Genomic DNA, 27618 nt, shown 5'->3' with positions numbered 1-27618 from the left:
GGTGAGCGTAACACCCTCAGATTGTTTTTTTCTTTTCCGCCCAGCAAACTGGTCGCCTTGATGCAGAGCTTGTCAAAGACTTTGCTTATTGTCCCATCGACCTTTGGTGGAATAATTATATAAAATAATCAGATCACTCTATCCGTCTCTTATTTCGACGGCTGTTACAGAACTCCGCCGAAGAACCTTCACAACTCGCCGGACGGTGATCCAGTCGGCGCTGCCGACCACGTGGCCGTGCCTTCCGCGTGCCTATACAGTAGGGAGAGTGGGGTTGGGGTGGACATTTCTATACAAGCTGAGAATGCCTTTCCCTGTCGTTCCTCTTTCCCTTTTGGTCTTTGTCACTCTACCCATCCTCAGCTATGGAGAGGACGCTATTTAGCAAATTCCCTTGGAAAGATAAGCACAGACGGTGTTAACTGGTGCTTGTCCCTCGATCACAAGGAAGAAGGATGCGCGGCTTGTAAACTCCTCTGTCCTAAGACATTAAGGGAGCGTAAAGTCAAGCGGTGGGTGGCCTACAGTATGTCGAAGGCCGAATTTTCTCTCGCTGTCGCAGCCACCCAATGTGACGACGGTGAGAGTGACGATCACACCTCTGAACCGGAGGTTGCTGACTTTTCAATGGAATGCTCGCGTTCTGCATCGTCTGTCCCCGGCCCGGCTAGGCACGGCTTAGGCACTGCCATGGGGAAGTCACACCCCGGCGACAAAGACGAACATGTACACAGCACAAAGCACACAACCCCAAGTCAATCTTCGGCCAAGTCGAAGAAGACTTCAGCGCTAAAGGGTACACCGGAAGCTCTGGGGCCCCCGCCGACCGTCAGGATCGACAGACCACCCCACGGCCTCATTTGCGCCTAGCGATCAGGCCATCGAAAACCAAGGGCGCTACCCCAAATATATCAGGTTCCGTTGAGACGCATCGCAAGAAGGCGTCCGGCGATGATAGGGTTCTGGTTCCGCCAAAGAAGGTGGTCGCAGAAGACCAGGCCCAGGCACCCCCGAAGAAGGCAGTCGCTGAGGACAAAGCCATGGCACCGCTGACGAGGACCCCCTCGCAATCGCAGCTGTAGCTACGCGCCTCCCAACTGCAGAGGACGTCACCGACAGCTTAGCTAGGATTGTTGATGCCGATTCTCAGAAGCTGCGGCCCGGGGATGCTCCGAGGCCTACGGAAAAGACACAGATCCGCCGAGGTCCAAGGATGGCCTAAGGGGGGGTACCGGAACCCACCCATAAGTCGAAAGAGAAGCACAGAGACTTCTCACCTCTGTCGGTACCTCAAGAGGAGTTCTCTGAGGGCGAAGAAGGGCTGTACTCGACGATGAGACAAAAATCTCGACGCTTTCCGATGGATGAACGTGTTCAAGACCCTTTTCCACCTCTATATCATTTTAGGTCCTCGCTTTGGACTAGAGAAAAGTTTGAGAACTGCATGGAAAGGCTGGACAGGTTTGTTTCCCGTTCAGAACAACCTACACCAAGGAGGCCATGGGATGAGAGCCCTGTGGAGCCCAGAGCTAAATTTCCAAGGCTTTTTGACCCCTCTTTAGAAGAGGATATATACAACTACGACCTAACTGAAGATGACATTCCTGTTAACACGCAGGATGAAGAATTCATCAACCCTGAGGATATGCAGGATCCCATAGAGGGATGGGAGTAGAACCCAGATGTGGGTGACCCTCAACCATGGCAGTCCCCGGATCCTCAAGATTCTGATGCCTTGTCTCTGGATTCTCCCCAGTCCACCCCCACTAGGCAACAACCCTTGCCAGTGGATGATCAATTGACTTTTAACGTAATGTTGCGTAAAGCAGCGGATCACTTTAAAATTGCTACAGATGAAGCAGTCCCTGAAGCGGACTTCATGGAGGACATCCTCAAAGAGAAACCGCCAGCCATCCAGGCTATTCCTCTCCTCAATTCAATTAAGAAACGTCTGGAGCCCTCCTTATCAACACCTGCTCTCACAAGAGGTGTCAACCCACAAATAGAAAAACTCTTTCGTTCTTCTCCATCAGAGCCTCTGTATATCAGAGGTCATTCCACCCCAGACTCCATACTGGTGACTACTACACGAAAGAGGGCAGGGGCCCCTTTGTCAACCGGCGAGGCACCCCCTGATAAGGAAGGTAAACGACTCTACGCCCTTGTGAAAAGGATCACGGTCGCAGCAGCGTTCTCAACGCACATTGCCAACAACACAACCCTGTTGGCCAGCTATGCCGATGCCCAGTGGGCCTTACTACAGGAAGGCATACAGGAGGTTCCCAAACCCCCCTACATACTCTCCTCATCACTGTCACTGAGGGCAGACAGGTGAACCAAAGCATTCTTAAAAATACTTTGGATTCTGCAGAAACAGCTGGTCTCTCCCTGGCTCAGGGCACACTCCTGAAGAAACATGCATGGCTACGGAACTCTGGATTCAAGCCAGAGACGCAAGCGTCACTGATAAACCTGTGGAAGAATCCAACCTGTATGGGAAGGCGGTCGATGAGGCCCTTGAGACCGCAAAAAGGAGCATGACACCCTAAAAACACTGGACCAAATTACACAAAGACCCTCTACAAGACGAGGATCTGGTCCAAACGGCTTTTTCGTGGCCAATGCTTCCCTCCACAAGAATATCCCTTGGGGAAACCATTTGAATTCTACACAGGGAAATAGCAGATACACCACCCCATATCCCCAAAGGGGTCAGCGTCGTGGCAAAGGAAGAGGCCAGACCTCTTCCCTCAGAGGCTCCCCGGCCTCAGGTTCGAAATGACCCAAAGATTCGGGTCCCCTCACATGCCTCCCCGGTTGGGGGCCGGATAACATCGTTTCTTCAGGCATAGGAGGTAATAACTACAGACCAGTGGGTGCTAAAGACCGTGGCCCACGGGTACTGTATAGAGTTCAACCGGTCCCCAACATTCAGACCTCCACGAGCAAGACGACTGACACCAAACCATCTTTGCATTCTTTTGCAGGAAGTCGAGACACTACAAGAGAAAGGAACCATAGAAATCATACCTCTGTCAAAGGTAAAAGAAGTTATTTATTCAGTGTACTTCCTTGTACCCAAAAAGGATCCAACCATGCGCCCTGTTTTAGATCTGCGCCCAGCGAACAAATTTGTAATGCCTCAAAAGTTCTGCATGGTGACTCTGCAGGAAGTAATTCCACTGCTATCACAGTGAGATTACATGGCAACACTGGACATGAAAGATGCATACTTTCAAATTTCAATGTTGCCAGGGCAATGAAAATACCTCAGATTTATGAGACAAGACAAGCATTATCAGTTCGAAGTACTACCCTTCGGCATAGCATATGCACCAAGGGTATTTACAAAAGTACTAGCGGTGGCAGCAGCACATCTGCACAGGCAATCCATCCCGGTCTATCCTTACCTCGACGACTGGCTAATAACAGGGGACTCTTACGAAATATGTCTGTCAAATACCCAAAAGACGATAGATCTTTTATTCAGTCTGGGATTCTCTATCAACGAGTAAAAATCCAGCCTAGACCACACTCGGGTCATACAGTTCCTAGGCGCTCTAATTCGAACAAAGGACGGCCTTGTCTTCCCCCTCCAACAAGAGGGTCCAAAACATGTTGTTTAAGATCCCTCAGTATGTAGCCAGTCAAGAGGTGACTGTACGCAAGGCTATGTGACTGCTAGGAATGATGGCGTCATGCATCTACTTGGTTCCTCAAGCGCGACCTGCGCATGCACCCAATGCAAGAGTGTGTCAGGCCAGCAGAGAGTGGGACGATCTAGTGGCCGTCTCGCCGCCCCTCGTTCTAACGCTGCAATGGTGGTCGAGGGACAACCTATTGAAGGGGAAATTCTTCACAACCCCCGCAGTTGAAGCCACTCTTCACTGCATACACGTCTCTCACAGGGTGGGGAGCTCACCTGCTTCAACAAACGGCGCACAGAGTTTGGTCGTCAGACATAGCATCCAACCACATAAACCTGTTGGAACTGTTGGCTGTGTTCAAAGCACTGACCGCTTTCCAGACACAACTGCAGGGGAAGACGATCCTGATCCTCACAGACAGCACCACGGCCATGTACTATCTGAACAAACAAGGGGGCACTCATTCTCCAGGGCTTTCCAAACTGTCCCAGAACATTTGGAAGTGGGCTCTCAAACGCAACATGTTCCTGTTATCACAACATGTTCCAGGGGAACTCAATATTCTGGCAGACGTACTCAGCAGAGACTTTCCGTTGCCCAGGGAGTACCAATGGCGATTACACAGAGACATCGTCTCCAACTTTTTCGCAGAATGGGGCTTCCCAGAGATGGGTCTGTTTGCAACTCTGGAGAACGCTCAGTGCCAAGATTACGCCTCCAGGTACCCCCAGAACCGTTCCAAGGGGAACGAACTCTGGATAACATGGTCGGGGAAATTTGTCTAAGCTTTTCCCCCCCGACTCCCCTTCTCAACAAGATTGTGCACAAGATGCACCAGGAACCAGTCACGATGAAACTGGTGGCCCCCACGTGGGCCCGGCAAACCTGGTTCACTCATCTGATGGAGATGCCCCTGTCTCCTCCAGTCAAACTGCCTTGCCAGTACAACTTGTGTCGCAAGACAGAGGGGACACGCTTCACCCATGCCTGCAGACATTGAACTTAGTGGCTTGGCACCTGAGGTCCTAGAGTTTGGACATCTGCAACTCCCTCAGGGATGTATGGACATTCTCAGGGAGGCAAGAAAACCGAACACCAGATACTGCTATTCCAGTAAATTTAAACGGTTTGTCATCTGGTGCAACTCAAAGAGCATTAACCCGATTAACTGCTCTCCCACACACATTGTTTTATGCCTAACTCATTTAGTTGACTCAGGCCTGGTCTTTAACTCCATAAAGGTGCACCTAGCTGCACTTTCAGCCTACACTACATCACAACAGAAAGTGTCATGGTGGAAGATACCAGTTATTAAGGCTTTCATGGATGGAGTGAAGAGAATTCACCCTCCCATTTCTAACCCAGCTCCCGGATGGGACCTACACGTGGTGTTGACTAGGCTTATGGGGGCTCCTTTTGAGCCCATGCACAAGGCAAGTCTTAAAGACCTCACCTATAAGACTGCTTTTTTGATAGCTATTACCTCCATTAGGAGGGTAAGTGAACTACAAGCGCTCTCGATCCCTTTGTAACAGTTCATAAAGATAAGGTGGTTCTGTGCACTCACCCTAGGGTTGCACCTAAATTTATTTCCAAGCTCCATGTGAACCAGTCGATAGAACTACCAACTTTCTTTCAAAATCCTTCAAGGCTGGGAGAAAGAACCCTGCACACACTGGATGTGCGCAGAACTGTCATGTTCTACATGGAAAGAACTCTACCAATTAGAAAGACTAATCAGCTTTTCGTTTAGTTGGCGGCAGGAAGAGAATGAGACGCAGTCTCCAAATCCACTATCTCTAGGTGGATTGTCCAATGCATTACACTCTGCTACACTCTTGCTAAGAGAGAGCTGCCCTTCAAGCCTAGAGCACATTCCACTCGAGGCACTGGGGCATCCATAGCATTCATTGCAAATGTTCCCCTTGAGTCCATTTGCAAAGCGGCAACCTGGAGTTCTGTACACACCTTTACAAACACTATTGCCTAGACACTCATTCTATGTCTGATTCTCAGGAGTGACAGGCAGTACTAAGACATCTTTTCACTATTGTTCCTTCTCACAACCCACCTCCAACTCCGGGTACTGCTAGCTAGTCTATACACAGCATGTGATTCCAAGCAGATTAACAAATTTCAGAAGACATGCATTACTTACCGTAAAAGCATTTCTGATGGTTGTATCTACTTAGATTTACATGCGCCCACCCTTCCTCCCCGCTCGGAAGGAAGGAACATAGACGTCTTACCACTTTCTCTCTCTTTTCTGTACTCACTCACGATAGTCATAAGGTTCCCTCTCGGCAGAAAAAATACACATGAGGGATCTTGGGTACACTACATGTCACGTAAGGATAGTGTTAGAGGCACGCCATGTCGATGTCCCCTTTCGAATTTCAAAAGACAAGATATAATACTCTGCGGTTACCACTGGATGTCGAACCATATGCACAGCATGTGAGTCTAAGCAGATACAACCATCAGAAATGCTTTTACGGTAAGTAATGCATGTCATTCCTTATAGAGTTAACGCCAAGTAAGGGTATAACCGCTTGTGGGTGCACTCCAAACCCCACGTATAGCCTGCTACGTCACCAGCACACTGAGGCTCCACCCCAGGCCTCAAATTGTATAAGGATTATCGGATTATGCTGGTGTGCTAGGCCAACAAAATATATCTATTGCATGTCAGTATACATCAAAAATTCATCCGATCATTTCATAATTTGTCCTATGCTTGGTTTATTCCAATTCAGATGGTAGTTGGTGTTTTGACCAAGGGTCGTTTTCAAGGCAATACAAATAGGATCGTGTTTCCCTATGGGTGGGAGTGAGTTCTTGTATATGGATGAAATAGTGTTGCCATGAAGTAAAGTCCTTGTTGGTCACTGGTAAGCATTACAAATAGATCTCTTGTGGAGTTGGGACTCCAATCCTGTGTATAGATGTTTGTGTGTGTACACACACGCACACGTACACACGTACATACACACGTACACACACACACACACACACACACACACCTTGTAGAGATGTGAGCATATGGCTCTCTTATACAGATTTGACAGCAAAAGTACCTTTTCATTTCTAAAAGAACATTCTTGATTTGTTCCGTCTGAATACAGTACCATCCCGCCCTCAGAGCTACTATGTGGCAACCCACAACAAACACAACCCCATCACCTGAATGGTTTTAGCAGTTGTACTATATACTTCATATTATCAAACCAGGCATATTCCATCATGGACATGATTATCCTTACCAAAGCTATAGAGGTCATCAAGTCGGACGAAATAAGAAAAGCCTTTTCGGCCCAGAGCCATTCATGTAAGACATGTCCAATGAAACAATACCTCAATAACATCTCCCCTGCCACACTCTGCATTGCTTCACTTAGAACGGATTACCTTCCAGCCAAGTTGAGAAAGCTGTCATCAACTTGTTACTTAAGAAACCTAGTGCAGGAACCACAGACGTCAATAACTTTACCCATTTTTAACCTCCCATTCTTGATCAAAATCTTTGATAGGATTGTGACCACTCTCAAAGTAAAGCGAAGAAAACTCCCCTCTTAGTTTAGTTTATTCATTTATATGATGCGCACCGGACCAGGGGGGGTACAGACCATGCGAAGCTTAATTAACAAGCTACATAGTTATACACAGAAAATATAATACAAAGTAGTGCATAGAAAAGGCATAACTGGGTACATATGTATGCTCTACAAAAATAGGTGGACCTGGCAAATATACAAAGAAAATATACACAGGTATGTTCTTGATTAGTTATCATTTGCCTTGAGCCAGTTGATATAACTAAGTCTAAACCTGGGGTAGGATTGATCCGCCCTGAGATGGTGTGGTAGGGAGTTCCAAAGTTTGGCCGCTTTGACCTGGAAGCTGCCCCCACCACCTGATCTTGGTTAGTCTGAATCTAGGGATGTTAATGCAGTTGGCATTGGTAAGTCTTGTGGAGATTCTTCTTTGGACTCTGGTTACAAGGTAACTGGGGGCAGCGTTGCTCAATGCCTTATGTGTCAAGGAGGCAGTTTTCAAGTTGATTTTGTTTAGAGTGGAAAGCCAATTGTTTTGATGCCTTATGGCGGAGATGTGGGACCTTTTGGACACACCTACTGCCACTCTAAGGGCGTTGTTTTGAAGAATCTGGATTTTTTGGGTGATAGCTTTGTTGGCGCCAATATATTATGCATTACAGTAGTCGAGCCTAGACCAGATCAAGGCTCTGGCTAGGGTAATGCAATTATCATCTGATAGAAAGGGTTTGCCCGTTCTAATTAGCTTGCAGGTGTATGCTGTGGCTGAGGCCAGGGTGTTAACTTGTTTAGTAAAGGATAAGGTGGAGTCAAGGTAGAACCCGAGTGTTTTCACCTCTTTGGCCACCCTAATAACATTACCATCGATAATGAATGATGTGTAATTCGCTCCTAGTTTTTTTATGTTAGCATGTGTGCACAGTATGATTTCTGTTTTTTCATCATTCAGGCATAGACCATGAATAGCCATCCATGCCTGGATGATGAGATACACCCTGTTAACCAAGGCCAAATCCTCTTCGTAATCCCCGGAAAGTGGGAGGAGAATCGGAGTATCATCTGCATAGTTAGTGTAGGTGATACCAAGAGAATCCAGATCATCAAAGAGGGGCTTGGTGAAAATGTTGTACAAGGTGGGGGAGAAACAAGATCCTTGGGGAACACCGTATGTGATGGGGTTAGGGTCTGCTGCCGCTGAGGGCGAGAAGACCCTCATAGTTCTGTCACTCAAGAAGGACTCAATCCAGATGATTGCCTCTTTAGAAAAGTTGGCAGCCGTGCCTGCAGAGGACCTTGTGGTCTACCAGGTCAAATGCAGCTGAGAGGTCTAATAGTAAAAGGAGGGCTGTTTTCCCTTTGTCTCTCAGCTCATCTCCCTGTGCTTTCAGGTCAATAAGGGCCGTTTCTGTTCCGTGTTGGGGTCGGAAACTTGATTGACGAGCTCCCTGGAGTTTATGCTCTTCCAGAAATGTTTGGATCTGGAGATAGGCTACTTTTTTTAAGATCTTGAGCAAAAAGGGTACGGTGGTGATGGGGCGATAGTTGGTTGGAATTAGCGGATCTAGAGTTTGTTTTTTTAGTAGTGGGAGCACCCATGATTGTTTAAGATTAGCTGGGACAGTTCCTGAGGAGAATGAGGCATTAATCAGTTTGGTGATGAACGGCGCAAGATCTCTTGCCGCGTCTTTGATAAGCTGAGCCGGACAGAGGTCACCCTGGCAGTTGTGGATTTGAGTGATAGAATTACTTTCTCAGCCTCAAGGGTAGACATTTTGGAGAAGTAGAAACGGGGGGTTAGGTTAGAGTGTCTTTGGGCGGGGCATTGGCGGCGGTGTGGTTAGGTGGGTGGTCGATGGATTGTTTTTTTTTTTTAGATATTTTGTTTTGAAGGGTAGTTATTTTATTCGTTAAGGCCTGCTTTATATCCTTGGTGCAAATTTCAGGTGTGGTGATGGGGGATTCAAGTTCTTTGAGGATGGAAAATAGTTCTTTGGTGCTGGAGTTGGCCCTAGAGATGCGTTTGTTGTAGGAGTTACGTTTTGCGAGGAAGATCTCTTTTCTGTATTGCGATGAAATCTCAGAGTTTTATTTGGTTGGTGGTTGGGAGGAGTCTCCATGTAGTTTCACAGCTCCTTTTTAGAACTCTAAGGTCCTTGAGTTGGGGAGTGAACCATTTATTGAGGTGTGCTTTTGGTTTGCTAGGTCTGAGTTTCAGGGGTGCAATGCTGTCCAGTGTGGTTAGCATTATTTTGTTGTACTACTTCACAAGTATGCTTGGGTCAAGGTTGTCATCTAATCGATTTAAGGTGGGTAGGATAGCTGGTATTACAGTATCTCTGGTTATGTTTTTTTTTTTATTTCTGGTTGGACGGGGGGCGGTGGGTATAGTGGGCAAGAGTGGTCTAGTAGTGAGGAGTGAGAAGGACAGGAGAAAGTGGTCAGACCAGGGATAGGGCGTAATAGCAGTAATATTGGCTGTGCAATTGTATTCTGCCACCCAGTCCAAGGTTCTTCCTTTAGCGTGAGCGGGCTCATTAAGTTTTTGGGATAGTCCTAGTTCAGATAGTAAGTTGGCTATGATTGTGGCCTGTTTATCAAGGGGGTCATTAAAACCTAGGTTGAAGTCGCCTAGGACTAGTCGTTGGGACGTAGTTTTAAGATTGTCCGAGAGGAGGGTAAGGATGTCCTCCTCAAAGGTACCAATGGGCCCGGGAGGTCCGTAAATGTGATGGATTGTTAGTGTTTGGGAGTCAGTTAGAGGGAGTTTGGCTGTGAGGGTTTCACAAGAGAGTAAGTTATGGGTTTGGGCAAGTCTCATAGCGAGAGTGGATTTAGCGATAATGGCAATTCCTCCACCTCGTGCATTTACTCTATCTTGTCCAATTAAGTGTAACCATCCAGGCAGCTACGGCAAGTAGGGGTCCTGCAGCCTCATGCAGCCAAGATTCCGTGATGGCTAGGAAGTAGAGATTGTTAGTTATTATTAGGTCGGCAATGTCTGTAGCATGTGCTATTAAAGACCTTGCGTTTATTAGTGCTGCTTTAATTTGAGGAGCAGGTTGAGATTCGGTAATGGTGGAAGGTGATAGCCGTTGGTGGGGGCTTTTGGACTTATTAGCGATGTCTGGTTTATTGGCGATATAGTCTAGATGAGTGATCTTAGTATTTGTCTCATTGGACGTTTTGTGAGTAAAGTGGGGGCTAGTTCTGATGTTGACAGGAGGTAATGATGTAGCAGGTGGGTCGTGTAGTCTGATGAGGCGTGCGCGGAGTCTAGCGTTTCTAGTCACTAGGGTGCAGGGAGTGCTAGCGTAAACGTTAGTTCCGAAGTTCCCTGGATTAGTAGTTAGTGAGGGCTTGGTACTTATTGGGTGGGACATGATTGCTCAGATTTGTAGAGTGGCTAGCAGGAGAGAGAGTAGGCGTGGGTTGGTGAGGTTCGTCATACGAGTGGGCATTGTGAGCAAGGGCTAGCTAGGTTTGTTTAGATTGAGTTAGGTCTCTCTAAGCAGTCGCCAGGACGAATAAGCTAACTTTGTGTAATACTGTGACACGGTGGGGTGCAGTCAGTGGCAGGGCTGTGGGTTTTCAATACAGGCAAGGCTAGGTGTTGTTTACCACATGCAAATACGGGCATAGGCTAGATGCGATATTTGTAAAAGGGCGCAGCATTGGCTAGATACAAAATGCAAATAGGGGCATAGGCTAGATGCGATATTTGTAAAAGGGCGCAGCATTGGCTAGATAAAAAATGCAAATAGGGGCATAGGCTAGATGCGATATTTGTAAAAGGGTGCAGCATTGATTAGATGAAAAATTCAAAATGCAAATAGGGGCATAGGCTAGATGCGATATTTGTAAAAGGGTGCAGAATTGAATAGATACAAAATTCAAAATGCAAACACGGGCATATATGCATTCTTTGTGGATGGGCTGGAAGCAAGTTTCTTAAGATGGGAGAAAGGCACAAGCTAGGCACATTTACAAGAGTGTTTTTAGTGGCATAGGTTTGGTAGAGCAAGGAATGGCTAGCATAGGTACATATATAATAGGTGAGTAACTAATAGTATGTCTGTGGCACTATAGGCGGCACATATAGAAATAGCATACATATCTGGGGATAGTACAGGGGTTAAATACAGTAGATGTTGGCCGTTTGGGTGAAGGCGAAGCAACTTGATAGGTATGGTACAATACGGATATGCACCACAGGCACCAATGAACAGTGAGGCTGACTGAAGCAAGATGGCTACTTGTAATTTGGAGCCTACAACACCATTTTCGATTGGGACACCATGCATATTGAAGTGATGACGCGGGTGCAGGCGTGCTGCAATGTTAACATACACAAATCATATTCCAGATATAGCCCGCAGGCTTACCTTAAGGGCAAAGGTGTCTCTGTGCTGCTCCAAGAGCACGGATTGCTGTGGGGGAGCTCCTGCTCTGACCCCGGTGTGCACCGTAATGGTCTGGCGTAGCAGTGAGGATCATTAGGGGTGGGAGTTCTGAGCCTGGGGGAGAGTAGTCAGAATGAGCTCAAATGGTTGTGGGTAGTTGAAGGTGGTTGGTCATAGGTGACCGCAGGTCTGCAGCGTCCCGGGGCTCACTGGGGTGGAACAGGGCCTTTTCCCTCGAGCCTTCTCCCGAAGCCGGCTTTCGCCTACCGGTGTAAGGGATTGGCTCAGGATCAAGCAGGTTACTTAGCAACCAAAGGCAGCCTTGTTTTCGGGCTGCGCTGCACCCGCCATTTTAGGTCAGGCAGCATGAAATGAGACAAAATGGAGGATCGTCACAATGGTAGTGTGCAGGTACGCCAGAGAGGCTCTGGTGTGCAACAGGGCTCGGAGGGCAGGCCCAGTAGTGGTGAAGGAGGCTATTTAGCCATGTGATCGCCTCACCAATGCAGTTGCTTTTGTAGATGCTGCTTCATGTAGGTCAGGCAGCACGAGTGCGGTATTCGAGTGGATTCTTCTGGTATTCTCGTGAGGGGCAAGGGAGGGCTCCAGCCCTCTCACCCTTCCAGGTGAGGTGATGCAGCAGAGTGGGGCTCACTGGGGAGGAACAGGGCCTTTTCCCTCGGGCCTTCTCCTGAAGCCGGCTTTCGCCTACCGGAGTGGGGGATTGGCTCAGGATCAAGCAGGTTGCTTAGCAACCAAAGGCAGCCTCGTTTTCGGGCCGCGCTGCGCCTGCCATTTTAGGGTCAGGCAGCATGAAATGAGACAAATGGAGGATCGTCACAATGGTAGTGTGCAGGTACGCCGGAGAGGCTCTGCTGTGCAACAGGGCTCAGAGGGCAGGCCGCTGATGGGTGAGAGTACCAGATGCAGCTGGTTACCGGATCATGAACATTGCGCTCCATGATTGTGCCGGGCCCAATGCTTGCATATTTACAATGTATTCCGTGTCCAAGCTGAACTCAGGCTGCTTGCATATAAAATGCCAGCTTCCATTCCTTCTTCATCCATCTCCCTCTGCACTGGGGAAGCGCGAGGGTGGATGTGTCGCTGCGATGCAGCGCTACATTCATGGACTCGCCTGCGCGCTTATAACTTCAGGCTGCATTCCACTGTGTTGACTGGGGTGTAGCGTCCTCTGTAGGACATGATGCCTTTACAAAGCTTCCATCTGTTTGCAAGTATGAGACTGTTCAGCCTGAATTCTTATTTTGGGTATTCTAAGGACACTTTTCAGGGGCCCTCAAGTTTGTTTTTCTCCCCTGTCTTTTTCGGTACTTTGATCACTTTCTGGTGGCCAGTGGCCAGAGGAACTTCTTCCGAGTTCCCCTGCCATTACGGCCGTTTTACCTCACATCATTTATATAGTATTGTCTCGCTGCTACAGCCCCCATTTTTGCCCTAGGGTGTTTTGTACTGCCTGTGGTAAGCCGAATTAGGGCTCAGAATCTGGGACATAATGTTGACTGATCTTTATAGTATTTTCTTACAGTTAGTCTGACCTCCTGGCCATCATTAAAAAACATAAACTAAAACAATGAAAACTAACTCTAAGAGATGTTCCCTATTCTGAAACACAAAAGTTCAAGGAAAGGGTCTACTGTCAGAATTACTCAAAACATATAGTCCCTTGCCTGAATCCCAAACTAGCCAACTACTTTCATAGAAAAATCTAACACATGGGTCTAAAGGGTTTAGTAACTAAAAAGATTGAATGCTTCTGATGGAGATGTCTTCCCACTCTGGTCTTACTTGGTTATTTCAGTCTTTCTTCCCAACTGTGAGTGCTGTTTTCTCTTGTTAATCTTGCTGTGGGGTTTTTCTTTTCCACTCTAGGACTTCACTCTTTCTCTCTACTCTAGTATTTTACTCTTGTTTCTCTGCTCCAGGAATGAGACACCGACACAGAGGACTCACGGCATTGGTTAAAGACTTTTATTAAACAATAAAGAGGTTGGAAAATGCCTCACTGTCGATAATGTAGGAGGTATTTCCCTACCGCAACCAAAACTAAGGGCATGTACTGTGTCAAGATGTCCAAAACAACGTCTTCTGTCTGAAATCCTACCCTAGCCTTCGCATTCTAAAACTAACTGTAAGGTAATATGGGTAATGTTTCTGGCCTTCAAAGTGCACACCTGTTGAGGTTCAACAAAAAGATGAAATCCAACACCAGTTTCAAATGGATAATGTTCAATTCCTGGGAATGGTTCCCTACCCCAGGTTTCTCTCCACCAGAACAAAAGTTCCAAAGAATAACCAAGTTCCTTAAGGCCCAAGAGGATGCCTCTCCTCTTGGTGTTAAATCCACTCTAGGGGAAATAATTCCCTTCCCCACATCTTTTCCAGAAACACTGTAATTCAAAACGATTTTTTTAAAAAAAAAAAACTATTTGGGTGTGGGTCCAGTCAGAATATTGAGGTATGCCATCAGCAGCCTTTAAGGGTTGTTGAAGGGTGTGATCACAGTATGCCATTAAGGAATGAGGAATGGAAGTGGTATCCCTACAAGAGAAGGAGATACCATGCCCCATCTGATGATGCCGGGCTCTTCCTCTGAGGGTCACCTTCCCTCGCGTGATCCTCCCTCAGATAGCTGCTGTTGGTTATGTTTTTCTAAAGTTCAATTAGGGTTGGACTCTATACGACTTATATATAGGCCTTTACTACCCAAGGTTGGTAGAGAGGCAGAGCAGCCAGGCTTATCTTAGGAGGGGGAATGTGAGCTGTAGATCAGTACAAAGAAATCCGAGCATACATAGATCCAAAGAAACACTTAGACACTTTGTTATATAAAAACAAATTCGATTTATGTTATATATACACAAGGCAATAATTGCCTAAAGAAGTTATATATCATGATTTCTGATGTTTGTTAATCTGCTTAGAATCACATGCTGTGCATAGTCCGACATCCAGTGGTCACTGCAGAGTATTGCAATTTGTTTTTCGTAGTCGAAAAGGGGACGTTGACAAGGCGTGTCTGTAACATTATCCCTATAGTGACGTGCAGTGTACCCACAATATCTCACGCGTCGAGGTCCCTCAGATTGTTTTTTTCCGCCCAGATGTTGGTCGCCTATACACGGAGCTCCTTGAGAGACATTGCAAAAAACGTATTCGACCTTTGGTCGGCCTTAACTTATATGATTACTTACATCCCTCCTTCGGCGTCGTAGCTGCAAAGCTGTTCACCGCCGATCAAGATCTCAGACGGCAGTGCCTTCGACGGAGGAGGTTGTTCGCCGAACACGTGGCCTGGCCTCGACGGCCAAATACAGTAGGGAGAGTGGGGTCATGGGACATTTATTGTTTCTCTTTGAGAATCCCTGTCCCTTTCCCCTCCCTTTCCTTTAGGGTTGTTGTCACATGCAATCTGTTCCTCAGCTATGGAGAGGACACTCTTTAGGTTTTGCCCGCGTTGCAAAGGCAAATTTACCTGGAAAGACGAGCATAAACGGTGTAACCGTTGCTTGCCCCTCGACCACAAAGAAGATGGCTGTGTGGACTGTCATCTCCTTAAGCCGAAGACTTTAAAAGACTGTAGGGTCAAGAGGTGGGCAGCCTACGCCATGTCTAGGTCTGATTTATCACCCGCCGCCGAAAGTGACGAGGAATGTGACAACCCGACGTCCGTTTCGGAAGTCGTAGACCTCTCTAAGGAGTGTTCACGCTCCTCCTCGTCTGTCCCCGGCCCGACAAGCTCAGCTCCCGCCCTGCTTATGGGGATGAACACCCCGGTGACAAGGACGCACACAGAAAACACTCCCATAAACACACAAGCCACGGCTCTTCCTCGTCGAAGACGAAGAGAGCATTAGCACCAACGGAGACGCAGATCCTACCGGCGGCCTCCTCAGACCGTAAGAGTCTGAAGCCCCCCTCACAAACGCAACTAGCGACTGGGCTACCCCCAGATAAGGGCGCTATAACTAAACCGCCCGACGATGCGCACCGCCAGAGAGCACCCGTCGGGCGTAGAGCAAGCGACGCCTGTAACGTCGACGCCGGAGGTACCCTCGACCGACAGTTTGGTTGTCGAGAGCCTGGTGCGGATTATTTCCACCGATAGCCACAGACGGACGGCAAAAGAGACGTTGGTTACCGGCCATAAGGCCCGGGAGATGCCCAAAAGGTCAGAAGGAAGGCATAAACCGCCCGCTCCATCGAGAGGGACTCCTAGCCTACCAGAAGGCTTTTCAGAAGGCGAGAAGAACCTCTCTTCGACGTTATGGGATAGGTTGAAGCGTTTCTAATGGAAGGCCCTCCCTTTTCTCCCCCTGACTGCTCCGGGGTACCTCAAGAAGCCCTAGAGAGACTCCAGTTCTGTATGGACAAAATGGAGAGGTTTATGGAGACTCAGAACCTTCCAACACCCAAGAGATCAAGAGAGGGACCTCAGGAGGATCCCAGGGCCAAGTACCCCAGGCTGTTTGATTCCCCCCCCAAGAGGATGTAGATTTATATGACCTCACTGGAGAGCACCCCCACTTTCAGCAGGATGACAAATTCTTAGGCAATGAAGGGGAACAAAACCTAGAGGAGGAAGGTTTTGAAGACAACCCGGATATGGGTGATGGGGGCTTCGGAGAAGACCCAGAAGAAGGCGCTTCACAGCCCTGGCAGTCCCCATCAGCGTTTTCAGACCCTGAAGCCATAAACCTGTCCCGCCCAAAGACTCACCTATTAGGAATACATCACCTATAGACGATCAACCTACCTTTAATGCACTCCTACGCAAGGCAGCAGCGCATTTCGAGATCGAGACCGGGGAAACTTCTCCTGACATCGACTTTGTAGAAAAGATCATTAAGGAGAAACCCTCTGTCAGCCAAACCACGCCCCTCCTCGCATGGTTTGGCTGACAGATTATTGGCTGAGAGACAAATTATTCCTTCACTATCCACTCCTGCGTTGATCAGAGGGGTCAACCCGAGGATGGAAAAATTATTTAGTCCTTCTCCATCGGACCCGTTATACATCAGGGGCCACTCTGTACCAGACTCCTTAGTGGTGACAAATACCAGGAAGAGCGCAGGGGTCCCGCTGTCAACTAGCGAGGCACCACCAGATAAAGAGGGTAAAAAATGGTATGCCCTAGGAAAGAGGATTACAGCCTCAGCTGCCTTTTCCGCAAGAATTGCTAACAACTCTTTGCTGGCAAGTTACGCAGATGCACAATGGAGCAAACTACGTAAGGACATTGAGGAGGTACCGGAACCCCTACGTACCTGCCTTCTAGCCACGGTGACTGAAGGGACCTTAGTCAACCAAAGCATCATTAAAAAGTGCTCTGGATGCTGCAGAGACGGCCGGGTGTTCCCTAGTCCAAGGAATCCTACTCAAACGCCATGTATGGCTATGTAATTCAGGCTTTAAACCTGACACACAAGCATCTCTTATTAACAAACCCATAGAAGATGCAAACCTCTTTGGTAAGGCGGTGGATGAGGCACTAGAGACCGCAAAGAAGGAATTTGACACAATCAAGACACTAGACCAAATTTCAAGGCCTCCCAACAAACGTGGTTATGGCAACTAACTTTTTTTTCGAGGCCAACGTCAGCAGCAACAACAGCAGCAGCAATACTCTGCAGTTAACTGGTCCTCTAACCAAGGCACCAGTGGACAATATAACCAAAGAGGACTACGTCGTGGCAAGGGAAGAGGTTGGGGTCCCACCCCTAGAGTTTCCCAAGCCACCAACACCAAATGACTCAAAGATTCAGAGGGTATAGCATCAGACCGCTGGGTACTATCAACCATAGCCCGCGGCTACTGTATAGAATTCAACAGTTCCCCCACGTACAGACCCCCAAGGGGACGACGCATGTCGCCAGAACAACTCGCCATCCTTCTTCAAGAAGTGGACCAACTACTAGAAAAAGGAGCTATAGAGGTCGTGCCTCTACCCCAGGTAATGGAAGGTATTTATTCAGTGTACTTCCTTGTACCCAAAAAGGACTTAACCATGCGCCCTGTACTAGATTTGCGCCCAGCGAACAAATTTGTCAAACCTCAAGTTTCGTATGGTGACTCTACAGGAGGTAATCCCCCTGCTTTAACAGGGAGATTACATGACAACACTGGACATGAAAGATGCATACTTTCATATTTTAATGTTGCCAGCGCACAGGAAATACCTCAGGTTCATGATAGAGGGCAAACACTACTAGTTCAGAGTGCTACCCTTCGGCATAGCATCAGCGCCAAGAGCATTCACGAAGGTACTGGCAGTGGCAGCGGCCCCCCTGCGCAGGTTGTCCATCCCAGTATACCCTTACCTCGACGATTGGCTCATAACAGGGGATTCTTATGAAACATGCTTCTCAAATACCCAAAAGACTGTAGACCTTTTTGTTTCAACTGGGCTTCTCCATCAACGAGAAGAAGTCCAGCTTAGACCCCAGCCAGATCAAACAATTCCTAGGGGCTCTAATTCGAACAAAGGACGGCCTCGTCTTCCCCTCCAATGAGAGGGTCCAAAACATGCTGTTTCAAATCCCTCAATATGTGGCCGGTCGAGAGGTGACGGTACGCAAAGCAATGCGCTTACTAGGAATGATGGCGTCATGTATTTATTTGGTACCTCACGCGCGCCTGCGCATGCGCCCAATGCAAGAGTGGCTCAACAGCCAGTGGTCTCAGGCCAGCGGACAATGGAACGATCTAGTGGTGGTCTCGCAGGCCTTGGTTCTCTCGCTACGGTGGTGGTCGAAGGAAAACCTGGTAAGAGGGAAACCATTTGCCACCCCGCAGTGGAAGCCACTCTAACCACAGACGCAGCCCTCACAGGATGGTGGGGCTCACATATCCCATCAGACTGCTCACGGAGTTTGGACTCCGAGCGTAGCTTCCAAGCACATAAACTTACTGGAGCTACTAGCTGTGTTCAAGGCACTGAAAGCCTTCCAGGCACACCTGCAAGGGAAGACAGTGTGGTCCTCATGGACAGCACCACAGCCATGTACTACCTCAACAAGCAGGAGGGCACTCACTCTCCAGGACTGTCCAAGCTGTCCCAGAACATCTGAAAGTGGGCTCTCAAACACATGTTCCTACTGTCACAACATGTACCAGGGGAACTCAATCTGCTAGCAGATGAACTCAGCAGAGACTTCCCTGAGGTAGGAATGGCAGTTACACGAAGACATTGTCTTCGACGTCTTCACACAATGGGGATTCCCAGAAATAGATCTGTTCGCAACTCTGGAGAACTCACAATGCCAAGATTACGCCTCCAGGTAACCCCAGAACCAATCCAAGGGGAACGGTCTATCGATACCATGGTCAGGGAAATTTGTTTATGCTTTTCCCCCCGACTTCCCTTATCAACAAGATAGTGCACAAGATGCACCAGGAACAAGTTACCATGATACTGGTGGCCCATATGTGGGCCCGGCAGCCATGGTTCGCTCACTTGATGGAGATGTCTCTATATCCCCCAGTGAAACTTCCCTGCCCGTACAACATGCTGTCGCAGGACACTTCATCCATGCCCTCAGACCATGAATTTAGCAGCCTGGCTCCTGAGATCATAGAATTTGGAGATTTACAACTCCCGCAGAGATGCATGGACATTCTCAGGGAGGCTAGAAAGCCTAACACTTGTCACTGTTATTCTAGCAAATGGAAGAGATTTGTCATCTGGCGTAGGGAAAGGAGCATCAACCCAGTTGACTGCTCTCCCACACAAATTGTTCTGTACCTGACTCACCTACTAGACTCAGGCTTGGTGTTTAACTCTATTAACGTCCATTTAGCTGCACTTTCCGCTTACACCACTTCCCAACTTAGTGTCATGGTGGAAGGTCCCAGTTATAAAAGCCTTCATGGAAGGAGTGAAGAGGATCCACCCTCTCATATCTAACCCCGCTCCCGGATGGGACCTAAATGTAGTACTAACCAGGCTCATGGGGTCACCCTTTGAACCCATGCACAAAGCAACACTTGAAGACCTCACTCTTAAAACTGCTTTTCTAATAGCTATAACCTCCATTAGGAGAGTAAGTGAACTACAAGCGCTCTCTGTACAAGACCCCTTTGTTCACAAAGATAAGGTGGTTCTACGCACACATCCTAGGTTTGCACCAAAATGTATCTCTAAATTCCATGTCAACCAGTCAATAGAACTACCAACGTTCTTTCAAAATCCTTCAAACTTAGGTGAGAAGAGCCTGCATACACTGGATGTTCGCAGAGCAGTGATGTTTTATATGGAAAGAACTAGACCATTGAGAAAGACTAATCAGTTCTTTGTCTCTGTGGCAGCAGGAAGAGAAGGAGATGCAGTTTCAAAATCCACTATTTCTAGATGGATTGTACAATGCATCACTCTGTTACACTCTTGCTAAGAGAGAACTACCCTTCAAGACAAGAGCACACTCCACTCGAGGCACCGGGGCTTCCATAGCTTTCATTGCAAATGTCCCTCTTGAGTCCATTTGCAAAGTGGCAACCTGGAGTTCTGTTCACACCTTTACAAAACACTACTGTCTAGATGCCCACTCTAGATCTGATTCCCAGGTGGGACAAGCAGTATTAAGACATCTTTTCTCTACTGTTCCTTCTCACAACCCACCTCCAACTCCGGGTACTGCTCGCTAGTCTATGCACAGCATGTGATTCTAAGCAGATTAACAAACATCAGAAGACATGCATTACTTACCGTAAAAGCATTTCTGATGATTGTATCTGCTTAGATTCACATGCGCCCACCCTTCCTCCCCGCTCGGATGGAAGGAACATAGACTTTCTTCTATATCTCTCTTTTCTGTACTCACTCACGTCTAATAGGCTCCCTCAGGGCAGAAAAAATACAAACAGAGGGACCTCGACGCGTGAGGGATTGTGGGTACACTGCACGTCACTATAGGGATAGTGTTACAGACACACCTTGTCGACGTCCCCTTTTCGACTACGAAAAACAAAATGCAATACTCCGCAGTGACCACTGGATGTCGGACTATGCACAGCATGTGAATCTAAGCAGATACAACCATCAGAAATGCTTTTACGGTAAGTAATGCATTGTCATTTCAACTAGTAACATCCAATGCAAACAAAGACAATAAGAAGAAATAAAGCACGTGAGTAAACTACAGTGTACTCTTGTAACCAAACATGAATGACTCCAAGTAAGTTAAAGCACATTTTGAAATGACTCCGCAATACTTTGTTATAGGTAAATCAAGAAGGTAAAGAACCAACATTAACAGGTAAGCAGCACTATATCAATTTTGTGTAAGGCTTAGGCAATCTTTCCCTAACACAAGAGTTTCTCAGTTCAGTTTTTGTAGGGAAACAAGCAATGTCAAAGCCAATAGGAATGGGAGATTTCCTGTTGGGGGACAAGCAGTGCCCATGTATGCAGCAGTTCCGATGAAAACCTTCCTGGTACAGGTGAGGAGCAAGACACCAGGGACCTTGAGGAAGCCTCCTGTAGGTGCACAAGCTGTTAGGCCTGGGATGAGACTGCTGTTTGTGTGTTCTCCCAAATTCAAACAGCATTCCACGAACAAAGGAGCGACACAAATGGCTCAAGTTAAGTTTCTCAAGAGCCCCACAGTACCTGGAGAGTGAAGAGCATGCAGCTGGACGCCTTCACTATGCACATATACAGATACGTTCTCCTGTTCCTTGGTCGTGGGGATGAAAGGAGGGACTCTGGCTGGGACTCTGCAGCAGCCGTAGTCGAGAGTGGAACTTGTCAGCAAAGGATTCTTCTTACTCCCGCGTCGGTTTGTAGTTTGGGTGCCTTTTTATCAGTACCAGGAGCGAACGGACACCACTTGTTGGAATCTTTTCATTTACTCAGTCCTGCACTCTGGTGAGGGGACTCTGAGAAGAGGATTCATGCTTCTGGTGGTCCACACGGATCCACCAAAGTTCCAGCGAGATTCATCCACAGCAAGACGATGCACTCCAAGATGGTAGACCTTCCCCGGGTATTTGGGTTCTGTAGCCCAGGAAGGTCGCAGGATGTCAGGGGGGACGGCACACATTGAAGGTGGACTTGAGGCTGTTTATGCCCACCAGCCCAAAGGAGTAAGTTGTCCTTGGTGAAGCTACCCTGTCAATTAGAAAACGGGTTCAGAACAGCAACAGTGCTTCAGCGGGTGCTGTAGGGACCCCCCAGCACCCAACATAAGGTGGTGTGCACTGTTCCCACAAAAGGGAAAGGTAAGTAAGATAATGATTTCACTACTCTTGACACTGTGTCTTCTCATGAGTGTTATGGACAATTCTCAGAAATGTGCTAATTCCCTTCTACCTTAGAGACCCCCAGCTCTTTTGCTGGACTTTAGGACTTTTTAATTTTTCTCCTGGAGAGAGTAAGACCTTTTTCACACTCTTTCATGCATTTTATGTTTCTAACTCTGCGTTTCATTTGGTTTTGGAGTCCGACAAACTCCATAGCCATCATCTTTTTACATTGTGACACACAGCACCCTCAGTGCAGTTTCACAGAGAAATCCTTTGGATTTCTGCTAAAATTGAAATACCTTCTTTTGGATAAACTACTGTTTCCAAGAGCAGTGAAGTGAAATTGACTTTACTTACATTTTCCTCTATAGACCCAGCACACAATATCTTACAATAGGGTGCTGGGGGGGTTACTTAGTATCCCCTTTGTCTAACTTCTCGTGTAACATTTTTATGTCACCCTTTCTACAATTAATGGCTGGTGGCAGTGGTTTACTTTTTCCTACCATTGTGTTTTAACCGCGGGCTGCGTTCGCAGCTGCAGTATAGCACCCATGGGTGCCCATTTTGTCAAAATGGCCCTGGTCGTCTTTGTTCGCCATTTCTTGTTGGAAAGGTCCTTCTTGAGATTAACTCTGCACGCCAAACCAGGTTTGGACCCTTTGTTTGTTTTGTCTTTGGCGGTGTACACTGGTGAAGCCCGCCTCTGGCTCCAGCATGTCTGGCAGGGCAGGAAGCAAGGGAGGTGCCCGAAACTCCTTGTGCTTAGTCTCCTTGGTTACAGGAATGCACCCAAAGGACAGCCACCCTGCTGTGTGAGTAAGCGCTAGGCTGCGGATGAATGGGAACGACATGCATAAAAGGCGAGGTCTTGGAGCCGAAGAAAGAAACTGGGAGAGAAGCTTGCTGCAACTCCTGGACCATTGGTTTGCCCGGTGGAGCCCTGCTGCAGTGCTGAAGCTCCAATTTCTACATCGACTAGGGTTGGTGGGACCAATCAACCCCAAGACAAACTCTACTGAAACCCCTCTCTCTGCTGGCTGTACTTCCATTGCAGTAGTAATTTATGGGTGCTTCCCAATTTTTTATTTTCGGGGGATCGGTCCCAAACTGTGAAGCGTATACATGAAATATAGCAGAACAAGGAACCGATTACTCCTCTCTAGATTCAATTCGTTTTGGTTAGTGTACCTCCTCTTGGCCTTATCAACAAAATTGTAATAAGGTCCTTCACGCTGTCTCTAAACTATTCATATAAAACATATTTTATTCATATTTTTTATACAACATGCATAAAATCAATGAAGACTATGTGTACAAAAATTATGCAACCATATTTTCAAAAAATGGGGCTAGTAAGTGACTTGAATCTTTCTACAGACAAGATTGACCTTCTAAGAGATCATAGTATAGGAAAAATAGAAAGCAAACATAAGTTAATTCAGTTGTTGATATATTGTTCTGTTCTATATAAATCGGACTTCATCTATTGATAGAGGTCCTTCAGTGTGGTCTCCATTAATGAGGCTCAAGGTTTCAGGCCTCTTCGACGGTCTACATATGTTTCAGCCTTTCTATATTAAATTAGACACCATCTCTAGTGCCTTTTTTCAGTATTTTGTCCGTCTTCAGGACACAAACATTTCTTGCAATATTGTGATTGATTCACTGGAATCCTCTTGATTGTCGTATCACACGTTCTACAATACAAGACATCACATAAAACCTAATTAAAATACAGAGTGGAGAATCACATTTCGGTAGCTCATATATTATCCGCCTGTTGTGGGCACTAACCTGTTTTTTACAAGCGGTCGGACTTGAGCATCCTTTTCAGTCAAAGTTACTATTTGATTCTGTGGAGGATGTCTTAATTTTACCTACAACAAGTGAAAAAGTCTTAGGGCCTCATTACACGGTAGGCGGTGGACCAAGGTAGGCACCACCTTGGAGAAAAGGGGAATTACCGCCCTATTCCAAGGTTGGTGAGGCGGTAATTCCCCCTTCCACCATTGCCCTTCTCCATTCCCATTTTTGCCTCATAGGGCATAATGGGAATGGGGAAGGTGCTAATTACGGTACCGCAAATTACGGTACCGTAATTAGCACCCTGGTCCCTTTGCGGGTTGGTTTTTAACGCCTGCTAAAAAGCAGGCGTTAAAGTACCAACCCGCAAAGGGACCTCGTAGTAAGGCGGTAAGGGTTAACGGTCACCGGTACCATTACCGGTGACCGTTAACCCTTACCGCCTTCCGTGTAATGAGGCCCTTACTCGCCTTGTTTATCATTAGCAGCTGTCATATTATTAGACTTTCATTTTCATTCTTATTATACTGACCTACACTTGTGTACAGGCGCGTTACAAATGCCATATCATATCATGGATGATCGACGTGTGCTGGACCATGGATTCTGTGTATGCATCCCCTGATCATGGGATGATTGACGTGTGCTGAACCATGGATTCTCTGTGTCTGCATCCCCTGATCATGGGATGATCGATGTGTGCTGGGCCACGGATTCTGTGTCTGCATCCCCGGATCATGGGATGATTGATGTGTGCTGAACCATGGATTCTGTGTCTGCATCCCATGTTCATGGCATGATTGATGTGTACTGGGCCATGGATTCTCTGTGTCTGCATCCCTTGATCATGGGATGATCGACGTGTGCTGGGCCATGGATTCTGTGTCTGCATCCCCTTATCATGGGATGATTGACGTGTGCTGGACCATGGATTCTGTGTCTGCATCCCATGATCATGGGATGATCGATGTGTGCTGGGCCATGGATTCTGTTTCTGCATCCCCTGATCATGGGATGATCGACGTGTGCTGGGCCATGGATTCTCTGTGTCTGCATCCCATGATCATGGGATGATTGACGTGTGCTGGACCATGGATTCTGTGTCTGCATCCCATGATCATGGGATGATCGACGTGTGCTGGACCATGGATTCTGTGTCTGCATCCCATGATCATGGGATGATCGACGTGTGCTTGGCCATTGATTCTGTGTCTGCATCCCATGTTCATGGAATGATCGACGTGTGCTTGGCCATGGATTCTGTGTCTGCATCCCATGTTCATGGAATGATCGACGTGTGCTTGGCCATGGATTCTGTGTCTGCATCCCATGTTCATGGGATGATCGACGTGTGCTGGGCCATGGATTCTGTGTCTGCATCCCCTGATCATGGGATGATTGACGTGTGCTTGGCCATGGATTCTGTGTCTGCATCCCATGTTCATGGAATGATCGACGTGTGCTTGGCCATGGATTCTGTGTCTGCATCCCATGTTCATGGGATGATGGATTCTGTGTCTGCATCCCATGTTCATGGAATGATCGACGTGTGCTTGGCCATGGATTCTGTGTCTGCATCCCATGTTCATGGGATGATCGACGTGTGCTGGGCCATGGATTCTGTGTCTGCATCCCCTGATCATGGGATGATTGACGTGTGGTGGGCCATGGATTCTCTGTGTCTCCACAGCCACTGATCATGGGATGATTGACGTGTGCTGGGCCATGGATTCTCTGTCTCCACAGCCACTGATCATGGGATGATAGGTTATACAGACATAGGACCTCCCTGGTCACATCTCTCGCTCATGATCAGACCCTTTGATCAACATATAAAGTAATAGAAATCTCTCGTTATCTGGCAGCTTTGATCAGATGGGTCTTATTGATCAGCGCTCCATAAGTCCATGACATATCAATATACAACCCAGCGAAAGGGATATTGATGGCAAACCCCCAAAAAACATTTTTTTTATCCCACAGAGTATCCTCCCTGTTGACTATCTGTCTTTGTCAATGTGTAATTTTTCTGTTTATTTTGTGACAGGATATGAAATAATTTCATTCAGCATAAAAGAGGATGAAGCCACTAATTGCAACAATGATCGGGACACTGAGGGACAACCAACCACCAACACATCCACAGGTGAGTAAATGGTGTCCAATTTGCCGGCAACCAGGAGACTTTGTTGGGTGATTACCACACTTGACATGCTTCTTGAATGTGCATGTGTGTGTGTTAGGGAGAATTTTCAGTTTCTGTGCAAATTCCCCTCAACTTGAGAGACCATTTGCACTTTCTGCTGGATTTTTTTTTAATCTGTTCTCCTGAATGAGTGGAACTTTTTCACATTCACTCATTCTTCTGCTCTGATTAGGAACCTTGTTTTCTGCAGCATGTGGTGTGGCATGGATTCACATGCTCATGAATATTCCCTGTTGTCAGGCTGGGAATCCTCGGTAAAAGAAAAACAGTTTCCTTTTTGTTTATAAACATTCTCCTATAAACCAATCACTGAGCTCTTGGTCATACTGCCCCCAGCCAATGACTGCCCTCTCCCTAAGCCCCTCCTCTGGCAGCCATCTTCAGATATTTACTGCACATTCAAGTGTTGGGTGTCCTCGCATTTCGCTCTTCGAGCTTTCTGTGTTTTTTCACGTTTTTATGGTTAGAAAACTGTTTTCGGTTCATTTGAGCCTGTGTGCTCCATCACTTATCTTTCCAATTAGCGTGGACCTGTTTTTCAGCATCTTTGTTAGGCAAGATTGTGTGCAGTATCCTTGGGAAGACTACAGCAACCTTGACCTCCTGGCAATAGGAACCCCATCTTTGGTATACGTCTGTACTACACAGGTTGGTAGTGTAGCTGAGCAGCCAAGCTTATCTCAAGAGGGGTCAATGTGAGCAGTAGGGTTGTAACAGAGTTTCAAATTAACACTAACGCTCAAGGTTTCTTGATTAAACAATTATTAATTTATTTAACAGTCAGTTATATATGCCTTCTTCAGGACGGAGCAAAACATGTAACACATATAATACACTTTAATCTTAGTTTCTCTAAATCAGATGATACCCATAGGGGGTGGCACACACACTTCCTACACCCTCACGTGACTTAAATAGCTAGGACACTGTGGACATTGATTTATCGCTGGTACATTTAGAGCAATACTGAGTTGGGTGCAAAGGTTAGATATGGTTTTGTTTTTTGTTTTTTTGTTTGTTTTTGGTTTTAAGAAACCCTTTACAATACAATCTTTTTATACATTCTTATAGAATTACTTATTTGAAATGTACATTTAAAATCCGAATGCACAAGCAGATTAAAACAACTCAGAATTAGTTTTTAATTGCTAAAACCTCAAAACATCACAACCATTGTGCTAATGATGCTTCTGGGCCAGGCACGCTATATAAATAAATAAAATACAAAATACAAATACAAACAACTGTTTCTCTTTTTTTTCATTTTAGTCCCTACATCTTTTGTAAAAAAAGATTTGTTGGTACTTTCAATGCAATTTATAACTTGTGCAAATCACACAAATTTCCAAACAAATATATTATGCAAGTCACGCAAAGCTTCAATTAAATATTTAACTCATACATTTATAATAATGAAGAAACAGTACACGTCTCCACCAGTATACTTCAGAATCTTTAAGTATGGTAGGGAAATGTGCAATGGGCAAATTATACAATTTTAGGTAATTTGTGCACAATATTTAAAATTCTCCTCTTTTGTTTTGATACATTTCAATACAACTTATAACATGTCCAAATCTCGCAAATGTGTAAACGAAGGTAGTGTGCAAATCGCGCAAGGTTTTGATAATATGTTGACCTCATAAATTTAAAATATTAAAAGAAAAGCTCGGATCTCGACCTGTATACTTCTAGTTCTTTGTAATAAGATTTCTGGTACGTATCGTTACAAATGTACCATG

General features: G+C 46.6%; 1 protein-coding gene across 2 annotated transcripts in view; it reads left to right on the top strand.

Moving 5' to 3' along the window:
- Positions 1-27618, top strand: part of LOC138489464 (zinc finger protein ZFP2-like) — a 235428-nt gene that overhangs the window by 125665 nt on the left and 82145 nt on the right. For both annotated transcript variants that reach the window (XM_069617190.1, XM_069617191.1), the window contains one exon: positions 25718-25816. In XM_069617190.1, coding sequence (XP_069473291.1) covers positions 25718-25816 — 99 coding nt within the window. The remainder of the gene's footprint in view (positions 1-25717; positions 25817-27618) is intronic.

Source organism: Ambystoma mexicanum, chromosome 9 (assembly GCF_040938575.1).
Source record: "Ambystoma mexicanum isolate Mex_15411 chromosome 9, UKY_AmexF1_1, whole genome shotgun sequence".
NCBI classification, from domain to species: Eukaryota; Metazoa; Chordata; class Amphibia; order Caudata; family Ambystomatidae; genus Ambystoma; species Ambystoma mexicanum.
This window is presented reverse-complemented; position numbering and strand designations above follow the sequence as displayed.